At 47.8% G+C, this 27,957-nt stretch overlaps 1 protein-coding gene across 1 annotated transcript in view; it reads right to left on the bottom strand.

Moving 5' to 3' along the window:
* USP34 (ubiquitin specific peptidase 34) overlaps nt 1-27,957 on the bottom strand; it is a 2,509,780-nt gene that overhangs the window by 1,949,583 nt on the left and 532,240 nt on the right. Inside the window, exon 33 of the mRNA XM_085612349.1 lies at nt 26,011-26,211. Within this exon, the coding sequence (XP_085468475.1) occupies nt 26,011-26,211 (201 nt within the window). The remainder of the gene's footprint in view (nt 1-26,010; nt 26,212-27,957) is intronic.

Genomic DNA, 27,957 nt, shown 5'->3' with positions numbered 1-27,957 from the left:
GAGCACCTCTTGCTCTAGAAGCGTTAAATGCTCTGTTGACATTGGACGCTGTTTGGGTGGTATGTTTGGGGGAGTTGAAGTGAGTTCTAGGCAATAACCGGATTGGATGTTTTGTCTCACCCACCTGTCCGTGGTAATGGTGTTCCAGACAGGTAGGAACTGTAGCAATCTTCTCCCGACCGGAGTAGAGTGGTCCGGTGGGAGTGGAGGGAAATCATTATTTATGGGGTGGAGGCGGTGCAAGTAGTGGTAGTTTTGCCTCTACCCTTGTTGTTATTGCCCCTGTAGCCTCCTCTGTAATAGCCTCTGTTAGATGAGGTCTGGGTGGAACTTTTGTAGGAAGTGGAGGGGTTATCAGTGGTAAAACCTCTAGAGGCGCCCCTATAAGAGGAGCGATGAAAGGAACTTCTGGGAGCTGCGATTGCAAAGCTCCCATTGATTTGGCAGTATCAGTATCTTTTTTCATCTTCTACAAAGATGAATCTACAGTAGGTCCAAATAAGTGTTCCTGGTCAAACGGTTGATTTAGTATGGTAGTTTGAACATCGGGTTTTAACCGGAAATGCATAGCTACGCATGTCTGCGTAAAAGGACACTGGTATTAATAGCTCAGGAGGCTGTGTCTGCAGCATCCAGAGCACAACGAATGGAGGTATTGGTTATGAGTTTGCCTTCCTGTATGAGTTCATTGGCCCTTGTTTTATATTGATCTGGAAGGTGTTGTAGTACGGTCTCTAGCTCGTCATAGTGCGCCCTATCGTACCTAGTCAGCAAAGCCTTTGTGTTGGCAATTCTCCATATGTTGGCTGCTTGGGACGCTGTTCTTTTACCAGATGCGTCCAACAGTTTTGACTCCTTATCAGGTTTATTTCTTTTCCACCCTGGGGTTAATGACTCTAGCCCTTACAGGATCTTTAAAGACTTCAGGAGCGTGTTTGATTAACCCTTTTAACTTTGGGAGAATGGAAGTGGACCTTTGAGATGGATTAAAAGTGTCCAAAGGTTCATCATCAACATCCTCCCTAGAGGTGTCATCATCCTGAGGTGGAGGAGATTGTGAGGGTACTGGAGATAGGATAGGAGAGATGTGGTGTGGAGGAGGAGGTGGAGAAGGAATTCTTAAAGGAGAAGTGGCAATGTCTCTCTTCTTTGAAGGGCATGGAGCTGGTACAGGTTTGTCCAATTTCCTTTTCCTGGAAGGACTAAGTATAAGTTGACCTGTCTTTGGGTCTATTTCGAGAGTTTTTTTGATTGGATCGGGAGTTTGTTGTTTTGGTGCCGATTTTTTCGGGTCCGATTGTTTGTGTTGCACAAGTTTTAGAGTCGTTTTATGCTTCTTAGGTTTGGAATCGGGAGTTTTCCTGGGTTCCGTTGGGGCCTTCGGAACCGGTTGATTCTTTGGTTCCGATGATTTTTTGGGATCCGAAGGTTGAGTGCCAGTGGCCTTTGGAACCGGTTGTTTGTTTGGTTCAGATGATTTTTTGGGATCCGAAGACTGAGCGTCAGTGGTCTTTGGAACCGGTTGTTTGCTTGGTTCCGATGATTTTTTCGGACCGAGACGTTAGTACCACTGGATTTCGGTGCCGAAGGTGCCGATGTGGAAGTAGGCGTCGGTGCGGACGAAGACAGTGGTTTCTTCTTTGGTGCCGGGGATGGGTTTCGGCACCAACGGTAGGCTGGCTCGATCATGAGTGGCCTGAAGGCTTATGTATTGACTTCTTTGCCGAGCCCGAAGGCAGGGCGTGGGAAGTTTTGTCTTGGTGTGCACCTAGGCTTGAAGATGAAGGTGCTACCGAAGCCTTTTTGTGAATGGATGAGGGGGAGGGGTGGACCTGGTACTTACGACCCGCTGCCCTGGAGTGTTGTCTTAGACGTCGGAGTCGTCGGCTTTGGAGGCGCTAATGTTGCCCTCTTTGATCTGCTCCTGCTCCGGTACATTGATGCCTTCTTGGAAGATATCGTCCGGTATCGATGTTGATTAATGAGGCATGCTTCATCGAGCTCGACGATCCCATATTGTTTTCTTGGAGCGGAAAGAGGCACAAGCTGGACAGTCTTTGGCCTCGTGCTCGGGCGAAAGGCAGAGGTTACACACCTCGTGAAAATCGGCGTGTGGAAACTTGGATCCATACTGAGGACACTTTTTGAAAGGAGTCCTTTCCATGAGCCAAAGGCCCAATGGTGCAGCTAGGCCCGAAGGCCTGCATCGACGACCGGAATCGAAGAATTCAAGTTGGTAGAGATGTATATCGAATGGGAAACGCGATCGAAACAATACCGAAGAATGGGTAAAGGACTGCGCGTCGAAAGGTAGAACGGTAACGACACCGAGCTGGAGCGCGACGAACACATCCGAGCCCGATGGCGGAAAAAAATAATCTGAAGATGGAATCTGTGCCCATGCGCACTATTGTCCAAAGGAGGAGTCACCTATCTCGTGACTTCCAAAGACTTTTTCCAATACAACCACAAAGTGCAAACATCCGGGCCCAACACTAGATGGCAATCTATGCACAGTTTGTGATCTGCAGCTCATATGCCTCGAACATTAAATTCTCTAAAGAGATTATTGAGGGGCAAACAGGAATCACTTTATCAGACATGCCGAAGTCATGTAGGTGCTGAAAGCCCAACAGATGAACCTCTTCAGAGTCCAAACAGTAATGAAGGAAGCCTGATTTACTATATATCTTTTGAACACCAAAGCCATTGACTTAGGGCTGAACAAGACGTGCAGGAGGCTAAAAAAAAGATCACAGCAGATTTCCCAAAAATGAAGCTTGTGCATGAGAGGACTTCTGTATCACACCGATGTGGAGACAGACAATGAGGCCTACTGGTGCGAAATAATAGATGCTGAAGAGAAATATCTGGCTTATTGGAGGGGGTGACTAGAGATAGGAAAGGGCTGCAGGAGGTTTGGGACCCGATGGTGGCTCGATGAGGGCAGAGCACAGTCAACAAAGTCAGGTTTAAAGTTACCACCTCAGTGGGCTCGTACAAGGCACCAAAAAGTGGAGCAGACTGTGGTGAATGCAGCGGTGGGACAGAGACAGGCTCCAAAATCGGGCTTACTTTCATCAAGGATGGATACTGCTCTGAAGAGGGAGTCTAAGTTGGCAAATAGATCCATTAACCTGACGCTTACTATGATCAGGACCAAAGTCAAGATAACACAATGCAAGTTCTACACTTGGAAAAAGTAGAAGTCTCTAATAGAGTTTACTGTACTCATCTCTTGGTGCAGTATGGTTAGCAGGTCTAGAGGGGGAGAAGAGAGCGGAGGCGGAGCGTGAAGGAAGCGAAGGGTGTAACCCATTTCTACAATTTGGAGGACTCACTGGTCCGAAGAACAAAGTTACTTACCTTCGGTAACGCTTTTTCTGGTGGATACAGTATCTGCCTATGGATTCCTCACCTTTTGAATATCCCCTGCGCCAGCATTCCGTGGCAACTTTTTCCTAGCTCTCCACACAGACGAGGTCGTCACAATACCACGGCTCCGCTCGCGACTCCGCATGACGTCACTGGAGCCATAAGAAAGCCTTGTCAATGTGATGACATCAGTTCCACCCATTTTTTCCGTGCCTCCGAGGAGAACAGGTGGACCGACAACAGAATAAAAGTATACACAGTACACAATATTCATACAAATACACACAGTGTAGAATTAAGAAAAAGCCAAAGAATAAAAACATTTCCTATACACCACGCAAAGGTAGATAGAAGAAAATGCAAAACAACCAAGTTAAACAATGCCACTTTTAAGGTATACAAGGGTGGACATCGGGGAGGAGGGTGGGTCAGTGAGGAATCCACAGGCAGATACTGTATCCACCAAAAAAAGTGTTACAGAAGGTAAGTAAATTGTTCTTCTGATGGATACATCTGCCTGTGGATTCCTCACCTTTTGAATAGAATCCCACAGCAGTCCCACTCCCGGAGGAGGGTGTACACCCTCCTATTCCAAAAACTCCTGCAGGACAGAGTGCGCAAAATGGCCCTCCCTCCTTATTTCAGAATCCAAGCAATAATGCTTTGCGAAAGTATGGAGGGAGGCTCAAGTTGCAGCCTTACAAATGTCCACTACAGGAACACCTCTGGCCAAAGCAGAAGTGGATGACTTGGCTCTGGTGGAATGAGCTCTAATACCTTCAGGCGTTTCCTTACCAGCCAGGGCGTAGCAGATCTTGATGCACAAGATGATCCATCTGGAAAGAGTGCGCTTGTGCACACCTTTGCCCTTCATGCGTCCAACATAGCCCACAAAGAGAAGATCGTCCAATCGCAAGTCTTTAGTCCTATTCAAATAAAAGCTCACCGCTCTCTTAGGATCCAGGTAGTGAAGTCTCTCCTCCTCCTTCGAAGGGTGAATGGGAGGATAGAATACAGGAAGAGTAATGGACTGTCTTAGATGGAAGGGAGTAACCACTTTAGGCAGAAAAGCAGCCCTGGTCCTGAGGACCATCCTTTCAGCATGAATGGTCGAAAACGTGGGTTTTGAACTGAGAGCCTGAAGCTCACTTACCCTCCTGGCTGATATAATAGCCACAAGAAAGACAGTCTTTTCAAAGACAGGAGTCACAAAGGACAACTATAGAAGGGTTCAAATGGGGAACCCATCAAGAAAGTCCAAACAAGATTTAAATCCCATTGACGCATAACAAAGGGGGAAGGTGGAAACCTATTGGTAAGGCCCTTATTACATCTCAAAACAATGGGATATTTAAACAAAGATGGCTGATCCGGCAAACAAAGAAACGCTGATAAAGCAGACTAAACGCTCTTAACAGTGGCCACAGCACAACCCTGCTGGTCCAAGAAAAGTGAAAACTGAAGAACATCTGACAAATGGGCCTTCAAAGGATCAAAAGACCTCTCTCCACACCGTTTGACAAATCTAGACCATCTGGAGGAGTAAATAGACTTAGTGGCGTGTCGCCTGGAAGATAAAATAACGTCCACCACATCCGGCGGGAGAGAGAAGGAACTTAGGTTGCCCCGTTCACTCTCCAGGCATGAAGGTGCAGGCTCTGGAGGTGGGGGTGTAGAACCTGCTCCTGCGACTGCGAGAGGAGGTCTGCCCTGAGAGGGAGACGGAGCAGAGGGTGCGATGAGAGGTGAAGTAGATCTGTGTACCACACCCTTTTTGGCCAATCAGGAGCGATCAATATAATCAAGGGTATGGGAGGAAACGCGTAAAGGAGCTATGATCTCCAATCCAACTGAAACGCGTCCCCCAGCGCCCCCTGCATCGACGGGCAGTGCGCCTTCTCATGAGTGGCAAACAGGTCCAACCGAGGGGATCCCCACATCTCGAAGATGTGATGGACCACCTCCGGATGAAGCCGCCACTCGTGATTGGCCGAGTAATGCTGACTGAGACTGTCCGCACGAACATTCAGCACACCGGCCAGATGATTTGCAAAACACACAAATCTGATGGTTCTGAACCCAGGACCAGAGTCGCAGAGCCTCTCGACAGACGATAAGACCCTACTCCTCCTGTTTGTTGATGTACCACATCGCGGTAGTCTTGTCCGTCAGGACCTGAACCAACTGACCGCGAATGGAAGGAAGGAAAGCCTTTAGTGCCAAACGTATCGCCCGCCATCCCAGAAGGTTGATGTGAAGCAACCTTTCCTCTGGAGACCAAAGACCTTTGAACTCCAGATCCCCCAGATGAACACCCCACCCTAGAGTCGAGGCATCCGTGATCACTGTGGCCAACAGCAGAGGAGGCTGTAAGGGCTTTCCTTGAGACAGGTTGCCCTGCACACTCCACCACGTGAGCTCCGCTGCAGCGTCTCTGGAGATTCTGACTGACTCCCTGAGATCCCCATTGTGTTGATTCCACTGCCTGCGGAAGCACCACTGGAGTGCCCTCATGTGCCAGTATGCATGACTGACCTACAGTATGCAGGAAGCGAACAGAACGAGCAGGCGTAGGAACTTCAGGACCGGAACAACTGCTCCATCGTGAAATAAAGGAATCATCTCCTGAATGTCGAGAATTCTTTGTGGAGGAGGAAAAGCTCGACACACAGTAGTATCCAGTACCGTCCCTATGAACAGGTTGCGCTCAGAGGGCACCAGGTGAGATTTGGGCACACTTATTGGAAAACCTAAGTTGAACAACAGCTGAGCTGTTACTCGCAGATGATGAAGCACCATCTCCGGCGAGTCCGCTTTCAGAAGCCAGTCGTCCAGATAAGGGAAAACTGGAATCCCCGACCTCCTGAGATGAGCTGCCACCACTGCCATCACCTTTGTGAAGACTCGAGGTGCAGTAGTAAGACCAAACGGGAGGACCGCAAACTGGTAGTGCTGCGATCCTACGGTTAAACGAAGATACTTCCAGTGCGACTTCAGGAGGGGGATGTGAAAATACGCATCCTGCAAATCGATCAACACCGTCCAGTCCTCTTGCTGCAGCTCCAGAAGAACCTGAGCAAAGGTCAGCATCTTGAACTTTTCCTGTTTGAGGTAAAAATTCAACACCCTGAGGTCCAGGATCGGACATAACCTGCCATCCTTTTTGGGAATCCGGAAATACTGGGAGTAGCATCCCTGACCCCTTTCCTGCTCCGGGAACACCTCTATTGCATCTTTTTGCAATAAGGCAAGGACCTCCTTCTGGAGAAGAAGCAAATGATCTTCCGAACAGTAACCTTGGCAAAGAGGGTAAGGAGGAGGGAATTCCCGAAAGGCAGGGCGTACCCATTCTCTACAAGATTTAAAACCCAAAGGTCCGAAGTGACTAATTTCCAATCCTGTAGAAAGTGGGACAACCGACCCCCCCCCCCCCCCAGGACCCCCATGTTCCAGAATGGGGAATCTAGGGCTGCTTTCCTGCGTTACCAGGGAGAGCAGGGGAGGTAGAGGAGGAGAGTTGACGGGCCGATCAACGTTGGCGACCCCGGTTTCTCCCTCTGTAGGATTTCTAAAGAAGGTTTTGTTGCTGAGGCTGTCGTAGACTACGAAAGGAAGACCTTCCAAATCCTCGATACTTCCTATATCCAAACCCTCTTGAATGAGTTTGCAACCCTAAGGACTTTGCCGTGGCCCTGCTATCCTTGAATCTCTTTAGCGCAGAATCAGCCTTCTGTCCGAAAGGTTTCGACCCATCAAAATGCAGATCATGAAGGGTAGCCTGCACATCTGGAGAAAACCCAGAGCATCTGAGCCAAGCCTGTCTCCTGGTAACTATGGAGGAACTCATAACAAGACCAGACTGTATAACCTGACGAGCTGCAGCCTGTGCATCCGTCAGAACCTCCATAAAATTACCACGCTCCTCATCAGGCAGCTTGGGTGCTGATAGTTTAACAGTATCCTTCAGGGCGTGTATGTAGCAAACAAGTAGCATTGGTGAGCGTCATGCTAGAAGAAGAAAAGACTTTCTTAGCCGACCTCTCCAACTTTTTAGAGTCCCTGTCAGCAGGAGCTTGAGGAAATGCGCCTGTAGACTGTTTAGAACAGGACGCCTGTACCACCAAACTTTTAGGGGACGGATGAGAAGATAGAAAGGCAGGGTCTCCTGGAGCAGACTTGTATCTTCTTGCCACAGATTTCGACACAGCAGGAGCAGAGAGAGGTTTACGCCACACTTCAAGTATAGGCTCAGTTAAAGCCTCAACCGTGCCTCAATTATCGAAGACGGAGAACGCAAAACCTCTGTGAGAAAATTAGGTTTTCAGACTCTGCTGTAGGCAATTGCAAGTCCAAAAGCTCTGCACCTTTCTTATAACTGTATGATAGGAAGCCACCTCATGAGGTGGTGAGGCCCTTGAAGAAGAAAGTTCCCACTCTGGTGAGGTGTCCAGGCCACTAGCCTCCTGAAGCCCCTCGAAATCGACAGACTCCTCAATCTCACCTTCTTCAACCTCTTCTCTTTGATACTGTTCTTCCTACAACAGTCTCTGTGCCTCTGTCCTCGAACGCAACTTCGGTTGCGGCGTCAGCGGTGCCACACGCAGCGCCGACAGCTCCGGAGCCGGCGTCTATGGAGAATCCGATGCAGGAGACGTTACCGTACGTAGCCAAGAGGAAGGGCCACCAGACGGCACCAGGGACTGTGTATACGGCGTTGAAAACTTCGGAGCCGAAAACTGCCATGATGGCGCGGTCAGCAAACACGCCATACATAGCATTTTTTTAAAAAATGAATAGGGTCTGAACACGGTCCAGGAAATGGAGGATACGGAGCAGAGTCAGTAGCTACATGAGGAGCCTTCGACGTCGGCACAGCTAGATCCACTGGCGGAGCCACAGGCACAGTCTCGTGCACAGGAGAGGGATCGTCCTGAGCCGGTAAGCCCTCTGAATCCGGAGAGACCCTTGGCGTCGGTGACCACGTCAGAGTACCTTTAGGTGAAGGAGAATGTACAGGAATCACCTGAGGAGATGGCGAAGGCGATGGAGACACAAAGTCCTTTTTGTCGAGGCGTCGGAGAAGGTGATCTCGAAGCTTTTCCCTTCAACAAACGACGCAGAGAGCCATGCCTCCTCTTCTTTTTGTGCTTCCTCGACTTCGAAGTATGCGAAGACGATGACTTCGACTTGGACCTTTTCTGACTCCTCTTCTCCTTTCTTGTTTTAGCCATGAAAAGCTTGCCCTCACGTTCTTTCAAGGCCTTCGGGTTCATCTTGCGACAGCATGAACAGTCCTCCACGTCGTGGTCCGACGACAAACACCACAAACAATCTTCATGGGGGTCAGTGATGGACATGTGACCCTCACACTCTCTACAGGGCTTGAATCCTGACGTTCTCGAAGTCGCCATCGGAAAGCTAGAGTTGAAACCTGGAGAAATAACAAAGTAACTCGAAACAGTAAGGAGAGTCCCAGAAAACCGTTACGCGTCGACTGCGCAGAAAAAGGGAACAGACCTCATCACGCCGACGAGGTTCTCTTACGGCTCCAGTGACGTCATGTGGAGTCGCAAGCGGAGCTGTGGCATTGTGACTACCTCCTCGGCGTGGAGAGCTAGGAAAAAGTTTCCACGGAATGCTGGCGCAGGGGATATTCAAAAGGTGAGGAATCCACAGGCAGATGTATCCGTCAGAAAGTAATGTCCTTCCCGCCAGGTGAAAGAAGGACCACTGCCCCCCCCCCCCACACAACTCAAAGGCTCAGAGTGGGACTAATCAAGCAAACTAGGTCTGTTTGCCTGGTGGTGCAGGGGAGGAGGAGAGATCAGCAGCAATTTCCTGCTAAGCAGATATTTTTGCTGCTGCTGAGTCTGGTGTTGGGGAGACTGGCACAGACAAGAAAAGCATCTTGAACGGACTTTAATCGCAAGTAGAACTGGCTGTTCCAAGCCCAAGGAGTTGACTGTGGAACCGCTAGTCTTGAACCGCTATAACCTGGAGTCTCCCTTTTTCCCCAAAGGGCATGAACCATTGAATCTAAGGTCCATGAGTATGGCCTGAACGACGCATGGAAAGTCGTACGAGCGCAGCCAGGCATGTCACTGAATTGACATAAAGGTCCCTATAGCCAGGGCCACAAAGTCTTCAGTATCCAGCCCAGACTAAATGATATGTCTGGAGGCATTTGGCATTACTTCCTGGAAGTGCACCCTCATATGTTGCAGTACATGAGGCATAATCATCTAGGACATCTCATGTAGAACATGGCTGTAGCAGGCTAGCAGACAATTTGTATTCAGTGATGTAAGTGCCATACTCCCCACAGAGAAAGTTGCTTTCCCTAGGCCATTTAGCATATCGACCCCCTGTCCGAGGGGGACTGACGGGAAGATACACGCTAACTGTCTGGAAGATCATGGCGACTGGATTACTAAGTTTTCACGTGAAGGGTGGGTAAAAAGGAACGGTGGATCACCTGGAGTGGGGCTTTAACATCTTGCCATCAGACTGTTCACCGGGAGAGCAGGTGTGGGCTTGTCCCATGCTGCTAGGGCTGGGTTCAGGAGAGCATCGTTGAAGGGCAGTAATGGTTCAGTCATAGGAGAATGTCAGGTAGGACGTTGGCCTTTGCCTTTACTGTGGGGAGCTGAAGGTCCAACACCTCAGCTGCTTTCTTGACTTTTGTATGAAAAGACACTAACTCTTTAGTGAAAGCCCAGTCGGAGAGTCCATCACCATCTCAGGTGAAATGCCTTATCCACTTGCGGAAGATAGCCCTTTCCAGTCACATCATCACCTCCATATGGATAAAGGTCTAAGGGGTTTGAATCTGTTCCAAACAAGTCATTTATCCTGTTTCTATACTACTACTCCTAAAGAATCTCTACACCTCCTTTTTGACGGGTTCTGTGGCGTGGTTTCAGGGACCCGCACTGGAGGTGGAGGCAGTGGCCGTGGCATAGAAGGTTGATGTATGATATACCTCAAAGCTGGTTCGAAGGCTGGAAGAAATGGCGCCAGCTCCAGGTTAGATGGAGGCGAGCAGTGTCGGGCCAGAGGTATAAACCGCGGGAAGTCGTAATGAGCCAAAGGTAGTTCGGGAAGAGTCGGCGTTGGATTCTACACCGAAGGGACTCGAAAGGAAAATGGTGGCGCCAATGGCACTTCGGGGCCTGGTCCAGCAGACTAACTGGAGCAGAGCTGCTAGAGAAGGTTGGACTGACTCCACGACAACCAACTCTGGCTCCGAAGATGAAGATCCTGTGGGAGTCAGAGGTCCTCTGGTTGACTTACCTTTTTGCTTCTTGTGCTTTTTGCGTTTCCTGCACTTCGCACCTGAAGAATGTAATGATGGGGACATGGAACAAGGTCTCAAACACCGACATCATCTGTTGTCCTTAGCACGAGACAAGAAGAGCTTGGCCTCACTTTGTTTGATGGCCTTTGGGTGCATGCTGACATGATTCAGAGGACTGTTAGCCGTGATCTGACCCAAGGCCCCAGAGACAAATGGAGTAGTGGGTCAATTATCAACATCTATCATTTACAATCCCAGCAGGGCTTAAAACCAGAGTGACTGGTTGGCGAGATCGTACTGCACTAAGGACATTTTCTCTGATGAAAACTTGCAAGTCTGAAGAGTGAGCTCTGGATCTGTGGTAAAGGCACAGAAAAAAGGGAACTGAGATTGTTGTGCAGGGGGGTAGGATGCTCTATGGCTTCAGTGACATCACTTGAAGCAAATTCTGGTTTTGATATGAAGCCAGCATCCCTACCGGAAACGTGAGAGCTTTGAAGTTTCCGAATCCAGTCGGTCACCTGGGATTGTTTTACAAGTGAGGAATTTGCAGACAGAAGTATCCATCAGAATATTACATATTCCTTTCATTTTAAAAGATTTAAATATTTCCAAGCAGAATAGATTAGCAAAAGAGCAGGGCTTTAAAAAAAATGTTAAAAAATCCTTCCAAGCCAAACACATCTCTTAACACACCAACATGAAAGGCAATTGCTGAGATCTTATCAACTCATTCCATTCCGTCTTTAATAAACATATCAAGCTTATAAGGTCACCACTTTCTAATTCACAATTCACAATCCAATCTCCATAAACACCAGCTATCCTAACCCCACCCAATGACTATCACTCATTTTCTTACTGCAATCAGATTCTGATTTCTTGATTCCCACTGGCTTTGTTCATCCGCAGAAGACAGGTAAGCATGAGTGTGTTTGAACGGCTGGATCTTCACAGATAAGTGGGGCATGTATTTATTCTAAACCCAAGTGGGGGAGAGGCATGTAATCTGATTATAAGCTGAGCAAGGGAAATTGCAATTCTTAAAGTGTCATAGGAGTGTAGATATGATGTAAGAGACTGTGAATCTGCACTCGGGTGCATGCTTACCCTTAGATCGATACCTCGCTGGACCCTGTAGTCCTAAGTGAGGCAAAACTGTACTTAGTGTACATTATGCCTATAAGGTATAATGCAGTTTAAGCACCACAAATCAAATTCAAATCAGGTGTTTGTTAAGCGCGACTACTCACCCGTAAGGGTCTCAAGGCGCTGGGGGTGTGGGAGGGGGGTTCGCAGGTTTCAGTCCATCAAGGAGGTGGTCTGTCGAAGAGCCAGGTTTTGAGGTTGCTTGCGAAGACTGGGAGCGTTGTTATCTGTCTGAGGTGGAGCGGAAGGTCGTTCCAGGCTCTGCCCGCGAGGAAGGAGAATGAGCGGCCTCCCGATCTGGTCTTTCTGGTGTGGGGGACCACTGCGTAGGAGAGCTGGGCTGATCGTAGGGTCCTTTTGGGTGTGTGGAATTTGAGTCAGCTGTTCAGGGATGCTGGTCCGGTGTCGTGGAGGGCCTTGTGAGCGTCGGTTAGCATCTTGAAGGTGACTCTAGCTTCGATGGGGAGCCAGTGGAGTGTTCGCAGGTGCTGGGAGATGTGGCAGTGTCTTGGCAGGTTGAGGACCAGTCTTGCGGCAGCGTTTTGGATGTTCTGTAGCTTGCGGTGAGGTTTTTGTTTATTCCGGCATAGAGTGCATTGCCGTAGTCGAGCCTGCTGGTGACCAGGGCGTGAGTGACGGTCTTTCTGTGTTCGAGGGGGATCCATTTGAAGGTCTTACGTAGGAGTGGAAGCAGGAGGACGAGACGGAGTTGATCTGGCGGTCCATTTTGAGCTGAGTCCAGGATGATTTCCAGGTGGCTTGCGTGGTCCGTGGGGGCAGGCGGGCTTTCGCGGGCGGGGGGCCACCAGGTGTCATTCCAGGCGTCTGGGCCCATGATGAGTACTTCCATTTTGTTGGTGTTTAGTTGTAGGCAGCTGTTTTCCATCCATTTGGCGATGGCTTCCATGCCTTCTCGAAAGATGTATCTGGCGGTGTTGGGTTCGTTGGATAGGGAGAGGATGAGTTGGGTGTCATTTGCATATGACACAATGTTGAGTCCGTAGGTTGTGACGATGGGGGCGAGCGGAGCCATGTAGATGTTGAAGAGCGTAGGGCTGAGGGAGGACCCCTGGGGGACTCAGCAGGTGGTAGGTGTAGGGTCTGAGAGGAAAGGGGTGAGTCTGACCCGCTGTGTTCTGCCGGAGAGGAAAGAGCGGATCCAGTCGAGAGCCTTGTCTTGGATCCCTGCATCGTGGAGTCTGCGTATTAGGGTGCGGTGAGAGACTGTGTCGAACGCCGCTGAGAGGTCTAGGAGGATGAGGGCTGCTGTTTCTCCTTTGTCCAGTAAGATACGGATGTCGTCTGTTGCGGCGAGGAGGGCTGTTTCCGTACTGTGGTTTTTTCTGAAGCCGGATTGGGAGGAGTCGAGGATATTGTGCTCTTCGATAAATGTGGTGAGTTGGCTGTTGATGGCTTTCACGATGACTTTCGCTGGGAACGTGAGCAAGGAGATGGGTCTGTAGTTTTTAAGGTCGGTGGGATCCGCCGAGGGTTTCTTCAGGAGGAGGTTGATCTCAGCGTGTTTCCAGTCGTCAGGGAATGAGGCGGTTGCAAGGGAGCGGTTGATGGTGTGGCAGAGCATGGGTGCGATGGTGTCGGCGGCTCTGTTGAAAATGTGGTGGGGGCCCCGGTGTGGATTGACTTCATCGTCTTCAGTGTGTCTTCGGTGGTGAGGGATGTCCAGTTGTCAATCGCTGGCTTCAGGGTGTCGGGGTGATTGGTGAGGGTTCAGTGTGTTGGTTGTCGTCGAAGTTGTCGTAGATGCTCTTGATTTTGTAGTGGAAAAAGGTGCTGAGTTTGTCGCAGAGGTATTGTGAGGGAGGGATGTCGGTGGACTCGCTAGTGGGTTGGGCGAACTCATTGATGATGTTGAAGAGTTCTTTGCTGTTGTGTGCATGAGTGGAGATTCTGTCTTCAATCGCATTTTTTTCTCGTTTTTCTGATGAGTTGGTGGTGAGCGTTGGTGGCGGCTCTGAAGTTGTTGTGGGCTTCTGTGGATTTGGTGTTCCTCCAGGACTTTGAGGCGGCGGCAAGTGCGTCTGGACTCTTGAAGTTCAGTGGTGAACCATCTAACTTTCTTGGCGTGGGTGGTGGTGTTTTTCTTGAGGGGGGCTATGGTATTGGCGCTGTCGGAGAGCCATCTGTGCAGGGTTTGGGCTGCAGTGTTGGCGTCTTCGTTTTCCGCGATGGTTGGGGTGGAGATGCTGAGTGATGAAGTTAGCTGGTCGTCGGTGATTCTGGTCCAGTTTCTTCGTGGGAGCAGGTGCTGGTGTCTGTAGACGGTGGGTGTTCTGAAGGTGAAGTGGACGCATCGATGGTCAGTCCATGGGAGTTTGGTGGTGTGGCTGAAGGTGATGGAGTTTCCTGTTGTGAAGAGGGGGTCGAGGGTGTGTCCTGCTGTGTGCGTGGGTTCGGTCACGATCTGGTGGAGTCCAATGTTGTGGAGGTTGTCCAGGAGGGATGTGGTGCTGGGGTCCAGTTGGTATGTCGAGGTAGAAGTTGAGGTCTCCCAGTAGGGTGTAGTTGGTGGACACGATGGCATACGGGGAGATGATGTCCGTGATGGAGTTGGCGAAAAGTCCGCGAGGTCCAGGGGGTCGGTAGATGAGGGTTCCTCGGAGGGTGGAGGTAGGGCTGGCCAGTATCTTGAAGTGAAGGTTTTCCATCAGGTCTGTGGGCTCGTCGGGGAGTGTGCTCAGGCGGAGGGTGGATTTGTGGACGATGGCGATTCCTCCTCCCAGGCGGGTTGGGCGGTCCTTCCTGGAGATCTTGTATCCTTGGGGAATGGCGAGTGCGATGTCCTGTTCCGAGGTGGTGTTGGTCCAGGTTTCGGTAAAGAATGCTATGTCCGGGGTAGTGCTGTCGAGGAGGTCCCAGATTTCGGTGACGTGTTTGTGGAGGGATCGGACGTTGAGGAGGATGCATTGCAGGGTCTTCGGTTCGGTTGTGTTCTTGCGGGCGGATTGCGCTGGGTCAGTGGTCTTGGCAGTGCTGCTGGTGTGCCGGCAGCGGTGACAGCTGAAGGGTCCATGAGTGTCGGCTGCTGATGCTAGCTTGCAGTTGTTGCGGCCTGGGTTAAGAACGTGGAGTGCCGCTGGGTTGTAGCGTAGGCGGTGCAGAGATCCAGGGTTCCTGGCGCAGGTTGCAGTCGGGTCGCAGACGGGCGTATACAGGCTTGCCTTTGGTGCCCCGGCATTAAGTAGGGGTCGGGAGGGCTGGACAGCTGGGAGCGGGGAGGGGAGCTGGATTTGGCTGGTCGCACTGGCCGTGCTGGGGGGGGGGCCGCAGCGGCGGGGAAAAACAGGCTGAAAAAGGCAAAAGGAAAAAGGCAAAAAGAGAGAGAAAAGTGCAAATAAGGCAGCAAAAGTACAAGAAAGAGTGGAGGAAAGACAAGGGGGAGATTGAGATGAGGGTAAAAAACGAGTGAAAACGGAGGAAAGACAGAAGGAGAGTGAAGGGGGAGCTTGAAATGGGGGGAAAACGACAGAAAAAGTGCAAGAAAGAGTGGATTAAAGACACAGAGGACACAGGATAGTAAAATGAGGAGATTGAGATGAGGGTAAAGAACGAGTGAAAAACGGAGGGAAGACACAGGGGAAAAATGGGCTGAAAAAGGCAAAAAGAGAGAGAAAAGTGCAAATAAGGCAACAAAAGTACAAGAAAGAGTGGAGGATGGACAGAGGACACAGGAGAGTGAAAGGGGGAGATTGAGATGAGGGTAAAAAACGAGTGAAAACAGAGGAAAGACCTAGAAGGAGAGTGAAGGGGGAGATAGAAGTGAGGGAAAAAAAACGAGCGAAAGAGGAGAGAAAAAGCAGAGCAAGAGAATGGAGACAGAGGTCCACTGGACCACCAGGGATGATGCGCAGGGAAACCTGCGGGTGAAGGAGGGCCTCAAACCAACACTTGATAGTGCACGGGCAGGCCTCACTTAATGGTGGAGCTGCGAGGGAGGGAGAGCAATTTCACTGACAATGAGTCAGTGGTCTTGCTCGCCTGTCCCCGCAGCGGCCGCCATCAAGTAGGGGTCGGGGAGGGCTGGACAGCTGGGAGGCGGGGAGGGGAGCTGGATTTGGGTGGTCGCACTGGTCGTGCTGGGGGGGAGGGGCCGCGGGGGCAGCAGCGGCGGGGAAAAACGGGCTGAAAAAGGCAAAAGAAAAAAGGCAAAAAGAGAGAAAAAAGTGCAAATACGGCAGCAAAAGTACACGAAAGAGTGGAGGAAAGACACAGAGGACACAGGAGAGTGAAAGGGGGAGATTGAGATGAGGGTAAAAAACGAGTGAAAACGGAGGAAAGACACGGAAGGAGAGTGAAGGGGGGAGCTTGAAATGGGGGAAAACGACAGAAAAAGTGCAATAAAGAGTGGATTAAAGACACAGAGGACACAGGAGAGTAAAAGGAGGAGATTGAGATGAGGGTAAAGAACGAGTGAAAAACAGAGGGAAGACACAGAAGGAGAGTGAAGGGGGGAGCTTGAAATGAGGGGAAAACGACAGAAAATGGAGGAAAGACCCAGAAGGAGAGTGAAGGGGGGAGATAGAAGTGAGGAAAATAACGAGCGAAAGAGGAGAGAAAAAGCAGAGGAAGAGAATGGAGACAGAGGTCCAATGGACCACCAGGGATGAGGCGCAGGGAAACCTACGGGTGGAGGAGGGCCTCAAACCAACACTTGACAGTGCAGGGGCAGGCCTCACTGAATGGTAGAGCTGCGAGGGAGGGAGAGCAATTTCACTGACAATGAGTCAGTGGTCTTGCTCCACATACCCTCAAGTAAGCAATACAGACCTACACTATGAATGCCCACTCACATTATAAGGCTTATTCCAAGGTCAGTACCGCTCCCTGAAGGGTCACTTCTGTGACAGGCTACCAGAGGGCAGTTGTCTGGTTGCACAAAATGTAGTCTCACACACGCAGCCAGCGCACATGCGTGTGCTGAAGTATTCTCCTGTAACCAGCCAAGAGCCTCCCACCCTAGCTGCACAACAGCAGCCTAATCTTAAAAAGACAACACTAGAGATTAAGACTTTGAGTCCATTTACTATAAATTTACCTTGAGTGAGACTCACTCACAGTAGAAGACCAAAAACTGAGTAGTCAAAAGCAAAAACAACAAGGAGATTTAATGGACCAGAGATGCTTAGAGGTCTGGTTATCCGCCTTCAATGGGTAACAAGGAGTAAATTAAGACTGAAGTGGAAATAAATCCCAGTGGCTCACTGGGCGCTTAGAAGAGGGTGAGGGCCCAGTGACTGATTGCTCTAGTCACTTAGCCCTGCCATGTCACAGGTCATCTATAGTTTGTAGAATAATCTTGGTTATGCTTAAAATCATTTTATTTCACTTTCTAAGTATGAGTTACCTTTTTGTAGAGAAGGTTACCTCCTATACTATAATAGGGTCAAATCTATCTCAAAAAGACCACTTAATTAATTTTGATACTAAATTTTAGCATTATCGCTAAAGGCTCAAATCTGTGTTCATAGTTCATTGCAATCTAGAAGTGTTAAAGTCTGGCAAGAGCTTGACTGAATCACAAGTCACAAGATTCCCTTATCTGCACAGACTATGATTGTGCAGTAACGTTCAGGCTATCACGGATACGCTAGTTCCATTATCGTAATCCATGCCAGCAATTACCAATGACTTCCCACATGACTTTGCTTGCCTCATGGCCACTACACTATGGGCCTCATGTAGGTAGCGAAATACCGGTCGGTAACGGCCGATTTTCGGTAATTTTACCGTTACCGACCGGTATTTTGGCTAATGGTATGTAGGGGGACAATTTTTGCTTTCGGAATTTACCGAATAGGTAAAATTACCGAATCGGTAATAATACCGAATCGGTAATGTTACCGAATCGGTAACTTTTCCGAATCGGTAATTTTACCGATTCGGTAAATTCCGAACGCAAAATCGAGATGTAGGGGGAGTGTGTGGGTGTGTTTTAGAGTCGGTATTTACCACCAACTTTTAGTTGGTGGTAAATAATTAATGTATGTATTCATGCATTTTTACCCGCGTAGCAGTGTGCAATGTGGCATACATACATGCCCTTAGGGCATGTATGTGTGCCACATGTGCACACATGGCCGAAACAGGGGTGCAACAGGGTGTCAATGTGACACCCTGCCACCCTTGTATGTGTTCCCCCCATTACCGAATCGGTATTTACCGATTCGGTAATGAGGCATACCTTCCCATCAATGGGAAGGTATGCCTCATTACCGAATCGGTAAATACCGATTCGGTAATCACCGACTAGTAACGAATCGGTAATAATTACCGACTCATTACCTACATACGAGTTACCACTTCTTAAATACCGAGTCGGTACGGCTCGGTATTTAAGAAGTGGTAACTGGTACGCTACCTACATGAGGCCCTATGTGTGGTAATGGTATTGTCTTCGCAAGCAATCCCCAACATAGCTTAATTTTTGAAGAAACACCCTGCAGTGAAACACAAACCCTTGCAACACCAACCCTTTCAGAAATAGCTATATAAATATCTGTAACTAACAGCAATGGTCTACTAGTGAAAATAGCAGTAAACACTACAAGACATGAACATGAACAGCAGTTTGCTGCAACTTTAAATGATTGTGCCACACACTTCATGCTTAGCAACCAAGACTTCTGCACATGCACTGTATCGGAGTTCTCACTAAACAATCAACAAATAAATCACAAAGATCAGATACCGATTGGTTTACCACGAATAAACTATTCAACCGAACGTGTTTTAACAGCTTAGTATACCCAAGAATACAAACCTTAATTTCAGAATAGGAAAGTTTGTGGTGTTAGAAAGGAGAACGTTGATTAAGTAAACCTTAAGATTAAGATTTTTGTACAGCTGCACAACAGTGTGATCAATATTTATTTTAAAAGCAACTGTCAAAAATAAGGTTAAGCAGAGAGACGTTTAAACCTAGATTTGTAGGTCTCTTTGTAATTGAATCCATCATTGATGGATTGGAAGAAAAATGTATTTAACAAAGGAATATGTTACTTACCCTGTAAGCATCTCTTCATAGGATGCAGTGCTGTAGATTCACATGCTTTGCGTAGTCCTGCCATCTAGTAGTGGGCTCGGACTGGTGCAACTTGTTCGTCTTTGAAGAAGTCTTTGGAGTCAAAAAGTATAGTGTCTGCTCCTACGACTGGTAATGTGCATGGGCATCGGCTCCATTGTTAGATTGTTTTCTGCAGGGAAGGTAAGAATCAAGATGGAGCAAAAGAAAGGAAAAAATAGATGGCCATGCAAAAGAGAAAAGGTCATCAGCAACACCCAGAGGTTTCCTGGAAGGTGGGTGGGCACATGTGTATCTACGGCACTACATGTCACAAACTGAGGCTTATAGGGTAAATAACATATTCCATCTATGGCATGTGTAGCTGTAGATACACATGCTCTGTAAGTGTGTGCTCCCTAAAGCGACTGCTAGCCGGAGGGTGTTGCAGAGGACTGGAAGAGTTAATAGAATAGTTTAGCCAACCTGTGCTTGCTGGCATGCTAGGATGTCCACATAGTAATGCTTGTTAAATGTGCATGGAGTGGACCAAGTAGCTAAATTACATATGTCGGCTATAGAGCTGTTGCCAAGGAAGGCCATAGAGGCCCCCTTCTTGCGAGCAGAATGTGGTCTGGGTGGGTGTACTGCTCGATTTTCCCGGCCTTTTTGTGTTAAAGGGCGACTAGTGTGACTTCAGTCTCTTTCCATCCAAGTCTAAGGGTTAGAGTAGTGAATGGAGCCTATTTACTAGGCACTTCGACATGATCCTGTGTTCTTCCCCATAGATCAGGGCTTGCACACATATCCTAGGGGATAGATTCGTTAGTATTAGGGGTAACCTGTTTCGTAGTGAGAGTATTTCATGGAGCCGTGCTGAATTCAGGCCTGGTAGGCCTCAAACGGGAGAGACTCCATCTTTCTTTCTGCTCCGGCAGCTTGGGATGCTTCTAGGTCAAAAGCAATGTTTTAGTTATGAGGTGTTATTCGCTTGGAGAGAACCGGTTCAGGCCGGCCCTTATCGAAGGATTGTATTTTTCTTCATGCCGAAGACACTACATCAGGCCGGCCGGCTGGGAACGTGTCCTTGGTACGGGGAGGTACAAGAATTTGGTGGGCGGCAGGTTACGGGCTGGAATTTTCCATGAGGAAATGCACTTCTATATTAGTGAAAGTCTGAGGCAGATACTGGCACTTATTTCAATCCATAGGCGGCACCTAGCCGTTAGCAGTAAAGCTACTACTTATTCCAGGGAGGACAAATGACAAACTTAAGGACGGAGAAAAACCGAGGAGCAGATACTCTTCTAGCAGAATAGCCAGAGAGGAGAGAGTAGCCGATGAGGAAGAGGTCCCAGTGACTCGGAGAAGGGAGAAGGGAACAGATCCGTGCCTGCGGAGGTGTTACTTCCAGGCGAGCCGAGGCACAGACGAGGAGGGAACCTAGATGACCATTGAGTGCAGGCTACACACGACTAAGGTGATGTCGACCCCTTTCTTATTAGAGTGTACAACCTAATCTTTCACTTTTCTTTGCAGGATATGTGTTATATAGTAATGTTATGTGATAGCGTATGTAATTAGTAATAAAGTACTCAGTTTGTAGTGAATCAACATGTGCTGCGTGTTCTTGTATAAGAGGGTAGCCTATTCTTCTAGTCAGCTGTGACTTGACATGAACAGATGTTAACCCTGATCAGGTAAGTGGTAACTGAATAAGGGAGAGAGAAGCCCCTCGAACCAGAGAACAGGTTGTGCTCAAACTGGCAGTTCTTGTGTGATCCGATAAATAGTAAAACTGATTCCCTTGTTGTATGTTATGGTAATCATAGGATGAACTTGTGCAAACTGGCAGTTCTTGTGTGATCCGATAAATAGTAAAACTGATTCCCTTGTTGTATGTTATGGTAATCATAGGATGAACTTGTGCTGAGTCTGCCGTCTGGGTAGGAAGTCCTGGGTCCGTCTGGGACCGCGAGGCTGAGTCTGCCGTCTGGGTAGGAAGTCCTGGGTCCGTCTGGGACCGCGAGGCTGAGTCTGCCGTCTGGGTAGGAAGTCCTGGGTCCGTCTGGGACCGCGAGGCTGAGTCTGCCGTCTGGGTAGGAAGTCCTGGGTCCGTCTGGGACCGCGAGGCTGAGTCTGCCGTCTGGGTAGGAAGTCCTGGGTCCGTCTGGGACCGCGAGGCTGAGTCTGCCGTCTGGGTAGGAAGTCCTGGGTCCGTCTGGGACCGCGAGGCTAAGGCTGCCGTCTGGGTAGGAAGTCCTGGGTCCGTCTGGGATCGCGAGGCCGCCACTTGTATCATAAGAGGTCTAGATATATATATATAGATATATATATATATATATATATATATATATAGTAGGAATTCCCTGTCCTTAGGTGGTATATACATGTGGTTACTTGTTGTGAATAGGCCCTAGGGAGAGGGTAACGTTCTGGCTGGGTTAGAGAGGCTCTGATGAGCGGGTTCTATCTGATCCGAAAACCCAAGCAGAACAGTGGGTCCCGTGCTCTCCATGCCACTGGAATCAAGCTATCCTGGCTGATGAGGGCTGAAAGCCCGTAACCGGTCCTAGGATGCTTGTTTCCAGTTCAGGTAGGACCTGGCTAGGCAGTTCGGGCTGGACTGTTCCCATGAGGCACAGGGTCAAGACTGATTTGCATATGGCTGGGTTCAAACTGGAATGGCATGGTGAGCAAAAAAACAATGGATTTAGGCCCAGATCTCTGTACTGGGGTGAATGTATGACATTGTTCTGCATTCTGTCCATCAACTGTTGTTTTTGCATTTGTCACCCCGAGTGGGACAGGTATGCCCAGACGTGGGTCCCGTGCTCTCCATGCCTCTGGAATCAAGCTGTCCTGGCTGATGAGGACTGAAAGCCCGAAACCGGTCCTAGGATGCTTGTTTCCAGTCCAGGGAGGACCTGGCTTGGCAGTTCGGGCTGGACTGTTCCCATGAGGCACAGGGTCAAGACTGATTTGCATATGGCTGGGTTCAAACTGGAATAGCATGGTGAGCAAAACAACGATGGATTTAGGCCCAGATCTCTGTACTGGGGTGAACTTATGACATTGTTCTGCATTCTGTCCATCAACTGTTAATTTTGCATGGGGCAGGAAGTTGCCTTTTGGCATTTGTGTGTCAAGTATGAATACACTTGACAAGCCATCTGGCTTTGCCCCCTTTGCATAGGGAGTGACCTTTGTGTGGTTTGGTGAGTGCGACAAAGAATTGTTGGATTTTATGAAAGGCCATGGTTCTATCAATTTAATAAAGGACACATTTGACATCCAGTGTATGGAAAACCCTCTCTGACACAGTGTGTGGATGTGAAAATAAAACCGGCAGCACAGTGGTTTGATTGAGGTGGAATGCGGAAAACACCTTTGGGAGAAAGTTTGGTTTGGTCTTGAGAACAACTCATCATGAATCTGGAAGAAGGGCGCTTGCAGAGTAAGAGCCTAAAGTTACCTAACCAGTCTTAAAGGCATCATGGCAAACAGGCAAGCAATCTTCCATGATAGAAATTGTACCGGGCATGAGTGTAGGGGCGCAAAGGAGGGTCCCTGAGTCAAGTAAGTACGATACTGAGGCGAGAGAAACCCTCGGTGAAGTAACTTGTTTGAGCCCTCCCACGAAAGTCTTAATGACTGGGACGCTGAAGAAGGAAGAGTGATCTCTGTTTTGCAAGTATGCGGTGACTGTGTCTAAATGGAGACGTATGGAAGTGTAAGCCAAACCTGAACTCTGACGGTGAAGAAGGCAGCAAAGTATGTCCTGTACTATTGGCATGTGTGGATCTATGTGTGTGGGAAGGCAGTAGGGGACAAACCTTTCCAATTTGTCCACATAGTAGGCAAGCATAGTGGGTCTATGTGCTTCTTTGAAGATAGACATGCCTTCTGCAGGGAGATTAAAGTAACCAAACTCTAGCATTTCTATCGCTGGATTGAAAGATTGAGCTGCCTGTGGATCAGAAGCCTCATGGCGCGTTGGCTCTATATAAGATCTAGCCGGTTGGTCAGCTTCTTGTGAGAACCCATTGTCAAGTCTAGAAGGTTCGTGAACTAGGGTTGTCTGACCCTTGTGGGAGCCACCAGAAGCGGGAGAAGCGGAAAAGCATAGGCAAATATCCCTGCCCAGTTCATCTATAGTGCCTTGCCCATGGACTGTGGGTGTGGAAACCTGGAGGCGAAGTTTTGGGATTTTGGGATGTTGCGTAGAGATTTACGTCTGGGAACACCCAATAACAAATGTACAGGAGTAGACTTGTTGCTGCAACTTAGCAGGTCTGCAAAGTCGCTGTCCACTCTTGGTAGGTACTCCACTAGTACATGTTTCACATGATGGAGGGCCCAACGTAAAATTTTCTGTGACAGTGCTGACAGCGGTAATGATTGTGTGCCTCCCAGTGTCTGTAGGTAATATATGAATATCATGCTGTCTGTCTTGCTAGGGATCACCTGTGCTGGACCTGAAGGGAGAAGGCCTTGAGTGCCAGCTAGATAGCCAGCAGTTCTAAGCAATTGAAGTGGAGGCCCTGTGGGTAGGACATCCACATGCTCAGGAGGGTTGTATGCTGCAGATGTGCGCCCCACCCACCCTGTAAGGGAAGCGCCTATAGTGATGGTCACCTACAGAACTGGGTCTACTGTTGCTGTTCCACTACTGCAGAGAGCAGTGAGTTCTGACCCAAACCAACTCTAGATTGTCCCTTTGACCCTCAGCTTGTGACTATTGTGCTTGTAGAGGGCACATGTGTAGTCTTGAAGGGGGGGACAATGGCAATCCAAAAGAGGGTGCCTGGAGAGCACTCTAACCTTGGTTGCGTCTGTATCTTTTTTTAGCTTCTCCAGCATCTGAAGCACCTGCAGCTTGAAGAGATGTTAGCTATCGAACAGAAAGTTGAACAGAACCTCTGGCACTGAGTGAGGACACTAGAAATCATCTCCCTGGATGCAGTATCAGCTACATCAAGGGCGCAGCAGGTAGTGGTGTTTGATATAATCTTGCCTTCTGAAACTAGCTTGTGGCCCCGTATCTGTATTGGTATGGGAGGTACTGGAGGAATTTCTCTCTCTCATTCCAGTGGGGTCTATCACATGAAGAGAGCAAAGCAGATGAAATCTGCGACCCTCCAATAAGTGGCAGATTGTGCAGTGACCCCTTGCCTGCTATATTGATCTTCTGGGTGTGGTGCGTCACCTTTTCCTTGGCCGTTAGCGTGCTGTGTGGACAACCAGTGAGTATGGAGGAAACGGTCAGCGGATGTAAGGAGGGGTAAGGCTTTCTATTTTTTTCCCAATGTTTGGGGTAATGACCCTGGCTTTTAAGGGCTCCTTGAAGGTGTTCGGTGCTGTTCTGAGCATGCCCTTGAGCATAAACAAAACCTGCAGGGTGTGTTACGTGGTTAACAGCATCTCAACCAGAGAGCCTTTGTCTTTCTGGAAGGTGTGCAGATCAACTTTGTAAACTGAGGCAACCCCCAAGTATCACTTCGTGGTATGAAGTACTGTCACCTAGGAGAAGGTTTTGCAGGGTTTACGTCTGGATCTCTGTTGACATTGGAGTCGGCCCACGGGTCATCCATAGGCTCAGGGTAAAAAGAGGCCTCGTAGGGATCTAAAGGATTCAAGGGGCTTTCCCTCTCCATCAGAGGAATGTGGTGACCATCTTGGGGAAGGTGGGGGAGTTAGCACTGGAGGAGCAGAAGGACAAGCTAGAAGTAGGTTAGTGCCCCTGTCATGAAGTCTGCTGTGCTTGGCGGGAGGTGTAGGCTCCAGGGAAAGCTGCTTTTTGAAAGGCAGTTTCCTCTTTCTTGGAAGAGTGACCCTAGTTTAGATGGCAACTTTGTTGCAATCGTCCCAGTCTATGGGTGGATGAAGAGTCTCTTTTGCTGTGCTTCGAATTCTTGGAGACACTGTAGTATCGACTGTCCTGAATAATCTGAGCACGCAGCCGACTGTGGTTTTGGCGCCAAACGACTTGACGTTAAAGGACTCTACAGGTTTGTTGGCGCTGAGCTGGGTTTCGGAGCCAGATGATGTTTTGGAGGTGAAGAGGGCTTTGGTGCAGTAAATAATTAGCTCTACGTTTTTTCTGTACAGCGTGCACAAGCTAATATTTCCAAGGACACTAGGTATTTGATGGGTTTTATAGGATTGAAAGGATTTGGTCCAGTGGAGCCATCATGGTGACCACTCACACATAAACCCTAGACAGATTCAACCAACTCACAAAAGGTTTCCCAATATTGTATCTAATTCACACTCTTGAATCACTTACCCTTCTGGTTATCAGGAAATTCAATTATCACCGCAGGAATAAACCATGTGAACCAATTCTAAAGGGCTCTTATAGTAAATATGAAAAATACTAAGAGCTCACAGAGCTTGTGAACCAATTCTAGAGGACTCCGAGTATATCTATGATTAAAAAAAACGACTAAGAGCTCACGGTGTGTCTATTTCATGCTCCGGTGATGCAAGCTAAATGCTGCAATTAATGCAATGTAAACCACACACAGTTTAAAGAAAGGTTCAAGAGACAAGAGTCAGGGAAATGTAAGTGAAGAAGAAAATAAAATGCACATATTTGCAACTGTATTCCAACAATGATTTCTGATGCATAAGGCAAGACACTGCACTGTCAAGGACACATGAAAAACACCACAGAAAAGCAAGCACCAAAGAAAAAAACAAGTACAAAGCAGGTCCCAGACCTCATCAACTGGAGGAAAGAAAGTAACTGAAAAGGTGCATATTTCGTGGTGGGTGCCTTTAAGAGTAGGAGATACATAGTTCTGCTTGTCCATGTTCTTTTTGAAGCTTTGGGAAATACTTTCTGGACATTGCCATGAATAAGTAACTGTCCCCAGAGGTTAAGAATGGAAGAAAGTCAGGCTTAAAATACAATCATTTTCAACCAGTCAGACATAGTTTATTTAATTATCTTTATAGCAGATTGTAATGCTACTTTAATCAATAATTTGCACAGTTAGATATCGATCGCAAATATAATTATATAAGATTGGTCAGCAGCTACCTAAAATATAGAGCAATTAAACCTTTCTCATATGTTAGCTTAACAACATTCTAATAATAAGAGCTTGGTTCTACAAACCAATTAATGAAAATTAACACAATTTTTAAATATTTATTTGCATACCTCTGTTAAACGGGGTATATGAAGGCCTTTTGTATGATCACCAGCTGCTTTTCTTGATTTTAATGGCCATGTTCTTTTTCTGTGACCCTCAGCAACACCGGACCAGGCAAAAACATCATGATAAGCTAAATCCAAATCTGATGGATCAACTGCAAATTGGCATATTAACTTCAGCAGGCAAGCCAGGCAGTCCAGCTGCCACTAAGGAGAAGAGGAGATTTCCACAAATTTAAAAAAGGCTGTGTAAAAGCATATTGGATTTATGGATATAAAAACATACAATAAAATGCAAATTCTTTCCAAAAGGTAGGATTTAACTCAAACATTATAACAAGTTATCTTTTTTGATCCAGTCATTCCAATCCAGAATAAGCTCAGAAATAACCCAGAACTTATAAGATAAACATCTCAGGTTGGTATATATATATTTTTGTTGCTAAAATAACACACTTTGACAACACAAAGTAAAAGAAAAAGAAAAGTTTTCTCAAGTCTTCAGTACAATTATATTTTTTAACAATATGTGTTTATGATACAATTCACCAATATTAAGATAGTCGCCTACCTTACCTAAAACTTTATGTGATGGATACTTACCCAATTTGCCAATTACTCCTTGGTACAACAATTGTATTTACTGAAATGTCAGTTCAGGGGAAAGAGCGATATCTCAATTGAGCTTCAGTGAGGTCACCTTACAAGTGAGTTTGCGGCTGCAAAAATGTACTATTGCGCAAGTCATGTATTCCAACTTCACTCCTTATTCCAAAACAGCCAAGGGAGAAGACAAACCTCACTGGAAAACCTTACGAATATACTCATCCTCTTCCCAATGGTCAGAAGAAACCACGGAAGCAAAGTACTGAGTAATTAGCAAGAAGAACATATTAGAAAAAGTACTGATTAAGGTAAGTTTCTATGTTCTTCTAATAAACAACTAATTTCATAGAATTCCTTTCTGAAGAAAGACTCAAAGGCAGTAAACCACAAAGTGGACAGCAGGTCTGAAGATCTCCAGGGCAACATAGAAATAACTATTGGCGTACCCTGAAATTAACAAAGACCAACATTTGGCTGGGATTGGAAAAGAGGTAGTATTTCATACGCAGACATGGCAGAATTAAAGGTAAACTATCAATCTTGAAATGTTTCTTTCTTCGGAAACTTTAAGAGCAACATGGCATAGATGTATGTTCATCCCATTTAAGACACTAGGAAGCACCCTGCATACCTCATCTATCTACAATGTTTGTGTAGAACACACTCTAGAGCTTATTTTGATAAAACAGAGAACACTTCTTATAGCTGAATTTCCAAATGTGCTAAGAGTGATGTAGGTCCTGGGGAACAGGTGAAAAAAAAACTGAAAGGACTACTCCGATCATAAGATATGAAGGGCCATTACCGCAAGCATATACCCCTCAACTCTTGGAAAAGCTTGCCACTGTCACTCACCAGTGAGGAATGAGAAGAGAATGATGACCCTATAAAGTGGTCCATCATGAAAGCAGGTTACAGCAGCTCTGAAATATTGGTCAATGGCTATACACTGTGAGAAAGTGCCCTCTTTCTGCATGGTTGCCCCCTGGGCTTCTGCCAATCAGGTACCCAGGGCCTATGTTCTTACCCTAAAACTGCATTGAAGACCACACCCAATTGGCACTCTCTGGCCACAGGTTAGTCCCTGGTAAATGGTTACAGATGCCCAGGGCACTCTCTGTGTGCCATGCCTACAACCCACTGCCCTGGCATAGATCAGCCACCCCTCTAGATGGGTGCACTATACCAGTGGTGAGGGTACAAGTGCATGAGCCCTGTACCCCTACAATGTCTAAGCCAATTCTTAGACATTGTAAGTGCAATAATGTCATTAAGAGTATATGGTGCTGGGAGTTTGTCATTACGAACTCCACAGCACCATAATGGCTACACTGAAAACTGAGAAGT

The sequence above is a fragment of the Triturus cristatus genome, chromosome 6 (genome assembly GCF_964204655.1).
Source record: "Triturus cristatus chromosome 6, aTriCri1.1, whole genome shotgun sequence".
Taxonomy (NCBI): Eukaryota; Metazoa; Chordata; class Amphibia; order Caudata; family Salamandridae; genus Triturus; species Triturus cristatus.
The sequence above is the reverse complement of the archived record's forward strand: the minus strand, read 5'-3'. Positions and strand labels throughout refer to the sequence as shown.